General features: G+C 48.9%; 1 protein-coding gene across 3 annotated transcripts; it reads left to right on the top strand.

The window, feature by feature from the left end:
• Positions 1-324: 324 nt before the first annotated feature.
• Positions 325-7882, top strand: CBLN2 (cerebellin 2 precursor). 3 transcript variants are annotated; one of them, XR_009727100.1, is made up of 6 exons: positions 339-484; positions 975-1061; positions 2275-2552; positions 4635-4754; positions 5046-5695; positions 6069-6250. XR_009727100.1 is itself a non-coding variant. In XM_061364659.1 (5 exons), exons 1-5 carry the CDS (start codon positions 385-387, stop codon positions 5241-5243), a joined length of 783 nt encoding a protein of 260 aa, XP_061220643.1. In that variant the 5' UTR covers positions 339-384; the 3' UTR covers positions 5244-6250. The 3 variants fall into 3 exon arrangements, 2 of the variants coding, with proteins under 2 accessions (XP_061220644.1, XP_061220643.1); XM_061364659.1 differs by having other exon boundaries at positions 5046-6250; XM_061364660.1 differs by lacking the exon at positions 4635-4754 and having other exon boundaries at positions 325-484; positions 5046-7882.
• Positions 7883-8635: the final 753 nt, after the last annotated feature.

Here is an 8635-nt window from a genome sequence, read left to right as displayed (position 1 = left end):
TAAGGCGGGAGGCATCCGCGGGCGCAGCGCACCCGAACCCTGCCGGCAGCGGGAGCAGGCGACCACTCAGTTTCCCTGCCGTTCTGCCCACTGGGAATCTTTCTTCCCGCCTTTGCCAGATGTGACCCTACTTCCCTCCCTCCTGCCCTCCCTCCTTTTCTCCTTCCCTCTTCACAGCTCTCAGCGGTCTCGCTGTCCAACCCGGTCAGCCGCTCAACGCCGCCGCCAGGTGGCGCCCCACCACCGCTCTTGGCGCGGAGCTTCGGGAGCGGCCGGGAGCGGGTTAGGGAGCGGGAGCAGGTTCTGGACCACAAGCGGGGTCTGGAAGCGGATGCGGCTCTGGGAGCAGAGCCGCCCCAAGGAAGAAACAGTTTAATAAAGGCAATGAAGGCGGATCCGCCACCTCCCGCTGGGCGCCGAGTTTCAGGGGTCCAGGCATGGGAATGTGGTGCGCAGCCTGAAGTACCCCAAACACCGTGTCCTTGTTAGTGCTATATATATCATCATCATCATTATTAAAGTCTATGAATCCAGCTAGTGGTGACGCGCGGCCCGACGGCAACAGTGGCCCGTGAGTGCCAGTGTGTCAGCGGCGTTTGTGCCGGGGATACTCAGCCCCACGGCTTTAAATAAGGGGGGGGCTACGGCATTTCCCCGCCACCGGGGTCACCCTGCCCTGCTGCGGGGCGCCCTGGAGAGGCCGTCCCGGTGGGAGCTCCGCGCCTCGCCGCTGCTGCTCGCGGGGTGCGCGGGTGCGGGGCGGGGGCTGGGGTGAGGGGTGTGCCAGGGCCGCGCTCCACTCCGCTCCCGGCGTCTGAATCCCTGCCGGGTGCGAGTGTGTGTGTGTGCTCGGAGACGGGAGGAGGGAGGAAGTGGGGTGGCGGTGGTAGCGGCTGGGGGGGTGGAGGGGGGGAGATTATTGGCAATGGGCGGGAGAGAAAGAGGCGACTCCTGTTTCCTTTTCTTTCTGCCAGCGCAATCTCGGCTCATTTTCTCTAAGCAATACAAGTTCACGGACGAGCTACCTAGCCAGCCCTCCTCTCCTGTCATGGACCTCCCAGGTAAAAACGCCGTTCTCCTCCCCGCTGGCTGGTCCTTTCTCAAAATATCATTTTAAATAACAGCAATAATAAGATGCGGGGTTAGGGCAGCAGTAGAGATGCCTCGGGGAAGTGTAGGGGGGATCTCCCAGGAGCGAGATCTCGGGGTGTTCTGGTGAGCGGGGAAAACTGAGATGCAACTTCCCAGGGAGACGACGAGTGAGGTTTTGCCTCTTGTAATGTGCATGCTGCCAGGGTGGGAGCCGAGGGGTGCCTAAGCCGCTTTTTTCCAAAGGGTTTAGGAGGCAACGGGGGTAACCTAGCCTGGGGAACAAGAGGTTGGGAAGTACAAGCTGGTGCGCGAGCGCAGCACCTCCAGGCAGGGAGGGCGGCGGCAGCTCCCAAAGCCCAGTCGGAGCAGCGCCACGGCGAAGGCGAGGGCTGCGGGGAGCCCAGGGCCACACGAACCCTGGGAAGGGATAGTGGGGCAGCTCCTGCGAGGGGGAGAGGGCGCATCACTAGTAATAATAATAATGACGATAAAATCTCCTTTCGCAATGGCTGGGGCGTTAGGAGACAGACATAAACCAGGCTCGCAGATGTAGTAAAAAGTGGGGCTGTGGGAACGAGCCGGATTTTGGATGCTCCCTCGGCTGTGGGGTGAAAAGGGACCGCCCGAGAAGCCCGCAGACTGATCCACCGTGGGTTCAGGACGAAACCTGCCGCGGTGCCCCCTCCTCCCGGCTTAAACCACGGGTGGGGCTGCGGGACTTCCCGGTGCTAGGGGACGGGAGACACAGAAGACACGAGGAGGCGCTAAGCAGCGAAGTCTCTCCCAGGGAGACCTGTTGGGCCGACGGGAGGCTGCCGGGCGGCGTGGAGCCCAGCCTTTCACCGCCAGCCCCTCTGCTTCACCGCTGCCTTTGCCCTTGCCAGGCTGCTGCCCGCCTCCCGCCCTTTGAGGAGGCTCCTTCGTCCCGCGCAGCGGCGGAGGAGGAGGAGGAAGAGAGAAGGAGGAGGAGGCGGAGAAGGGGAGGAAGGCGCGGCCCCAGCCGCCGCTGCCCAGCCGCCGTCCCGCAGAGCGCTGGCCGCCGGGCGCCGCGGCGGCAGCAGGCGCGCAGCCCCCTCCGCTTCCCCGCGGCTGCCCGCATGGCGGCGGCGAGCCGGAGCGGCGGCGGCCGGGCGCTGGGCATGGGGCGGCGGCGGCGGGGGGCGCTGCTGGAGCCGGCGGGAGGCTGCTCCTGCTGCCTGGCGGCGGCGCTGCCGCTGTTGCTGCTGCTGCTGCCCGCCGGGTGCCCGGTGCGGGCTCAGAACGACACAGAGCCCATCGTCCTGGAGGGGAAGTGCCTGGTGGTGTGCGACTCCAGCCCCTCGGCCGACGGCGCCATCACCTCCTCCCTGGGGATCTCGGTGCGTTCCGGCAGCGCCAAGGTGGCCTTCTCGGCCACCCGCAGCACCAACCACGAGCCCTCTGAGATGAGCAACCGCACCATGACCATCTACTTCGACCAGGTCAGCCGACACCCGCTTTGCCTTCGCAGCCCCACACTCTGCGCGTCCGGCCCCTAGCCTCCTTTGCGCCGCCATCCCCGCCCCTGCACCCAAGCTTTAGTTTCTGCTCACCTTTCATCTTTTAATCCTCACCCACCCGCTCAATAGCATTTTTTTACAGCTCAACTCCCCAGAAAGAGTTTGGGAAGTTCTTTTAGGTGGCTGCGGGGCATTCTTCGGGTGTGTTGTGGGTGGGAGGGCGACGCCGGCTTTTTGTCCCGTCTCATCGCTGCTACCGAGAGGGCTTTAACGTGCAAGTTTGTGCCTCGGGCGCTTGTGGGGGCGCTTTGCAGCCGAGGGTTGCCCCAGGTAGTCAGGGATGACCCGGGGAGAGGGTGCGCACTCCCCCTGTCCCCATCGGTGCTCCGTCTGAGATGTTTTATTTTCAGGGCAAGGAGAGGACAGAGATTTACCGACGAGGAATTGCCGGGGCTGCCTGTTCCAAGCGCATTTGGCAGTGTTACAGCACTTCTCAGGGGGAGGGAGGGCTGAGGAAGAAGAGGGTGTTCCCCGCTTTATCAAACGAGGCGAACACTCTCCCCGGTGGGTTGTAAATGAGCGGTGTTACCCTGCGCGCGGTATGCCGGGCACAGAAGCGGACAGCCCGGGCTGCTGGTCCTGCCCCTTCCTCTCTTCGCTGCTTGCCTCCCGGAGCCTGTGTCCCGGCGTACCGCTTGACTTTTGCGACGAAATTCACTTTTTTCCTGCCGCCTCTTACACCTGAAGTAGTACTGCGGAGTCAGCCAAAATTAGCATACGCAGACTGTTTTCTCTGCTTTAGTTTTTGTTTTCATCTGTCTGGCCGCCTATCATTCATCTGTCTACCTGTTCCTCCTAATGAGTTTGCATAGCTACACCTTATAAGCTGTCATGAAGTCAGATCAGTAGAGGGGAAAAAAAAAATCAGCCAAGAGTTTGCTTCATGTGTAGCGTATTTTAGACACTGTTCATCAGTGTTCAGTTCTCAGGAGTTTGAAGGCTTTCCTCCCTCGGTGCTCCCGCAATAAGGGATTTTTTTTTTTTTTTTTTTCCCTTTCTTGGGAGGAAAGGGTCGGGATTTGCGGAGGGGATTGTTTTTTGTTTCCTCCCGCTTTGTATTTTGATCCATTAAAACAAAGGCTGTAGCCCGCTAAGCCGAGCGCGCCTGGGGTGCTGCGACGAGGAGCGGCGCGGCAGAGCAGCCGGCTCTGGCTCACCCCTCGCTCTACGGGCCTGCATGGTTTTCTCCCCTTGTTAGCCGTGCCTATTGCGCCAAACCAGGCTGGTGCCTGTGAAGAGAGGGAGCGATGAGCCTGTGCTGGATTCCCGTCGAAGTGTCGGGCTCGGCAGTCTGCGGGGCAGGATGCGGTTGCCGCTCTCAAGCAAGGCATCGCACATGTGCCAAAGGGCTCTACTCTTTTTTCTTGCCTTTAAAAGACACTCAAATATATGACAAATTAAGACTCTTGTAGGGGAGGAGGATGAGGCCTACCCCAGCCGCCTGAGGATGCGGGCCAGGCGGCACAGCTCTCCGGAGGGGCAGAGAGGCATGAGCTGACAGACGTTGCTGTTGCAGACCATTCTCTCTCCTCCATCAGTCATCTCATTAGGGCGATTTTCTGTACACTACTGAATTCGAGGGCAGGTTCGATTTCAGTAAAGCTAGATAAAAAACATATGTTTGCATTATGAGTTGATGAGTTTCAGGGTTTTTTTTCCCTTGCTTCTTTCTCCTCCCTCTTTTCCTTCCTTCCACTCCCCTCCCTTCCCCCGCTTCTGCCACCTTTGTTTTATTAACAGTGCAGTGTGGACATTTGCACTTCACCTAGCAGGCTTTGGAGACCATTATTGCATAACTGAATCGTTTTATGAACTGTGATGCTTTTTAAATGCCTCTGTAATTTGGCTCCTTTCCCCTGCAGTGCACTTTTAATTGTGCTGCAAATGCTATCTCTGCTAGGCTTTATATCGGTCATGAGCTCATGTAAGAGGTTCACTGATGGTTTTCTAAATGAGGTCTGATTTCTCTTTCTCCTTTTTTTGTTTTGTTTGTTTACTTTCCAGGTATTAGTTAATATTGGCAACCATTTTGATCTTGCTTCCAGTATATTTGTAGCACCAAGAAAAGGGATATATAGTTTCAGTTTCCACGTGGTCAAGGTCTATAACAGACAAACCATCCAGGTGGGTTCTGATCTAAAGAAGATGCTGTGTTTATTTTTTTCTACTTTTTGTTTTTCCTCTTTCAAATGCTTATTTCTAGAGACTAAGGTGCATTTACAAACCAGCAAGTGAAGAATAAGACTGTAGGTTACTTTAGTTAAAGGGGTCTGCATGCATGACAGAAATCATGCATTGCCTTAGCTTAATTTGACCCTGTTTCTAACCTGCACAAAAGCTTAGTGATATGTACAAGGCATAAAAGTCATTGAGAGTGTTGAGAAAACTCAGATTCTCTGTCTTTGCACTTTTTAGGTAAGTTTAATGCAAAACGGCTACCCAGTGATTTCAGCTTTTGCAGGGGATCAGGACGTCACCAGAGAAGCAGCCAGCAATGGGGTCTTGCTCCACATGGAAAGAGAAGACAAAGTGCATCTCAAACTGGAAAGGGGTAACCTCATGGGAGGGTGGAAATATTCAACCTTTTCTGGCTTCTTAGTCTTTCCACTATAAAAGAAGGCCAAATAGGCAGCAGATCTGTGAGCCGGAGGAAGGATTCAGTCGTTAATGACACCCTGATCTTGGCAGCACATGACAATATTTCCAGTCACCCCGTCAGACTGTCATGGTAGAAGAATGATAACCTCCTAAACTCCAACATTTGCTTTGAATATTGACAATTCCTCGGGAACCTGCGCCTCTAATTAGTTTTAGACGACAGTGATCTTTAGGAGAAATGAAATTATCGACCTGAGCAATTTGTACCTGTGATTGTAAAGTCAATTTCGGATTTTATTGCTGGGATCATTGACTTTCTTATTATTTTTTAATTTTTCCCCTCTTTCATTTTTTCCTCTTTTTTTTCTCTTGTCGTTGTCCCAGTGAGACAAATAACTCGGACCACACAATCGCTTTGTCAAAGGCTCAGTCCAGAGCCAGAAGAATGAAGTGTTCAGCCCAATGAGGTGTTCTTTCCATACTTTATTTCTCCGTGTTGTATAGCCTTAAGGGAAAAAAAGAAAAAAACCCAAAAAAACAGAAAAAAAAAAAAAAAAGAAAAAAAAGGCTTCAGTTTCAGTCCTGTATTTTTCTGGGGGAGGGGGATTCTGGACATTACTGTGTCAAGAAGTGCTTTATCAAGTGAAGCAAAATTTGCACGATTGGAACCTTATTTGTTTTGTGTTGTTCGTATTTTTCATCGACTTTCTTTTTCCTGATTTTTGTCTGTGTGTGCTAAAAATGTATGCTAGATTGATCAATAAGACAAAACGAAGCACATATATACCCTGTAGCTCTAGGTGAAGCTAACCAGTGAACAATTTTGTCTGCACTTTTCAGCTGATCTTTATAGACCTATTTAGAGAAAGGAGCGAGAGAGCTACATGATCCTTCAATTACAATCTGGAGACCGGTAAAGGAACTGACATTTCTGAATTGTCCTGACATTTCTAGAAGCAACAATGGAGGCTTTGAATATCTTCTCTGACCATACCCTAAAATATATCCTTTCTTTGCATTACTGAGTGTATTTTGGGTGGTTTTATCTGATATTTATTTGATGTATTTGTCCACTAATGCTTGAGTACACATTGTGGGAGCATGGAGAGATAGCAGAGCAAACTCTTCCTCTTCCAAGTTAAATAAAATCATCTCTACTTGACCTGTCCGTGGCAAGTATCGGAGGAGCTGACGCTAGCATCTTTGACAGCCTTTGGGAGAGGGGCCTCAGAGGATCAGCAAACGCACCAGAAGCTGCATGGGTGCCTTGCATTTGTTAGCCGTGTGTGCTCTTCCCAGTACAAGTGGCCTCAGAGTTCTGGTGGTGGACCAATGTCGGTATTGGAGGTTAGGAAAACTTAATACCCCAATTCACAAGAGGTAAAATATCAGGCCAACGTCAGTTGCATCATTTTGCCTCACTCTTAATAAACAGACCCTGTTTTTTCACTTTTTTTACGGAGGTTGGTGTATTATTGTGCTGAGGGAAACCTTGCTTGAGGACATCCAGAAAGAATGTTTATATTATTTTATATTTATTAATTTTTAACTTCATTTATTTAATTTTAAATAATTCATCTTGCTATTAATCCTGCAAGGGTGGATGTGTATAAGAATTTATTTTTTGTCAAATATACTCCTCTGCCACAAATATAATGCAAAAGCATTTGCAGCAAATCGGTGGTAGCTATGTTGTATTTCAAAATTATGGTGGACATGGCATTTTCATTGTAAATTTATCATTTAAGGGGCAAAGTCAATTAAAGTCATATATTCTTAAAAAAAAACAACCTTATCTGTGTTGCTTATGATACCTCAGATGACTAAACCGTAGGCCAATATAATATTTAATATTTTCATGTATTTTCAACATTGATGCTGTTTGTTTGCTTTGGTATTTTACTTTGCTGGCTACTGAATTAATGGGCTTCAGGTTTGTTTTTAATGGGTTATATTTTCTAGTTCTCCTTTTGCATTGGCATGACTGCAATGTTTCTATTTGCTAAAGTATCACAGGACTACATTTAAATAGATGAAATAAAGCCTGAGTCATCAGCGACCTTCTATTAAAATACAAAAATACAATTAAAATGGTTGTCTTAATGCTAGATACTGTAAAACTACTTTTAAATCTTAAGTTTTTGTGTTTAAAACTCGATCATGTCTCTCAAGAAAATATACACTGAGGTGGGTTCAAGGTCCCAGCTTTTCGGTTTCTATTCCGTTTCCTTAGTCTTATTTTGAAATTCTGCCTACTGTAATCACTTTCAGTTGTCCCATTTATCTCAGTTCGTTTGGTTTGATAAGGCAGTGGTATACTATTTCTTGATCTCTCCTTAGTTAAATGAAGCCAATGTCAAGATTTTCCTTGAACATATTCTTGGAAATCTCTTAAGCCACTTAAGCTGCAGAATCTGAATAACCTGCTTCATATGTTCAAAGTCAGTAATTTTGACCATGGTTATTTTATAAAGCTAAATATACAATAGCGAATCTTCTCTGAATTTGAAGAGGGTCTCTAATGTACTGCCTCTCTTCCTCTTCTACTGATGTGCCCTTCATGATAAGCTGTAGTGTTAGGCGTGTTATAAAAACAGTTAAATGGAATCCCTTTCTTTTTGTAAAATCCTCCTAAATCTAATAAGTTCCCTTTACATTTGCTAAATTTCCTTCTTTTTATATTCCTTGCAATATTCATTCATTTTTACTTAATTTCGTATCTGAGTTTGCGAAGGTGCAACCTACTTGTTCCTGGAAACAGTAGCTATTTTGATATACATATAAAGTGTGAATATCATGATGTATTTTATGTTAAAAGGGGAAAATGTGCAATAGCAGACTGAAGAATGCAACAAGAAATACTAGGTGAGACCACTTAAAGGAGCCTGACCAAACATTATGAGCAGGCTTATCTAAAATAAGTTATATAAATAAACTGATTGGGTAACATTGGGAGTTGGTGTAAATTTAATGTTGAGGTTCACCATGAGACTTAATAAGCTTAAAACACACATGGTAGTGAAGTAGGCCAATAGCACAATAATGGTTCTGGTTCCTGTGGGAGTAATATCAATATTCTTCCCAACAACTTTCAGATTTTCTCATAAGCTGCTGTGTAACACGATCATGAGATATTCCTATGAAAACACTTGTCTGTTTGACTGTTTCCCTTGCAGGAAACAATCTTCACCTGGGTGTTTTTGGGAACCAGTGCTTTAATGTTTCTTTATCATACTTTTGTCAGGGTAGAACCAGGACCTGTATTAGGAATGATAAATGCTCATCATATACTTATTGCCTTCCTCTTGGTTTTTGAGGTTTATATCTGTAGTTTGAACACTGTCTTGCAAACCCCTGTGTGCTCTCACATCACCCTGAGGGGTGATGGATGTGCAGTGTCTCTCATT

The sequence above is a fragment of the Neopsephotus bourkii genome, unplaced genomic scaffold, assembly GCF_033783945.1.
Source record: "Neopsephotus bourkii isolate Nb327-2 ecotype Australia unplaced genomic scaffold, CSIRO-AGI_Nbou_v1 NB_1248, whole genome shotgun sequence".
NCBI lineage: Eukaryota > Metazoa > Chordata > Aves > Psittaciformes > Psittacidae > Neopsephotus > Neopsephotus bourkii.
The sequence above is the reverse complement of the archived record's forward strand: the minus strand, read 5'-3'. Positions and strand labels throughout refer to the sequence as shown.

Coding starts and splice junctions, on each gene's coding strand:
- CBLN2 (XM_061364659.1), top strand. CDS start 385: ATGAAGGCGGATCCGCCACCTCCCGCTGGGCGCCGAGTTTCAGGGGTC. Junction 2,553..4,634: donor TGACCATCTACTTCGACCAG/GTCAGCCGACAC, acceptor TTTACTTTCCAG/GTATTAGTTAATATTGGCAA. Junction 4,755..5,045: donor ATAACAGACAAACCATCCAG/GTGGGTTCTGAT, acceptor TGCACTTTTTAG/GTAAGTTTAATGCAAAACGG.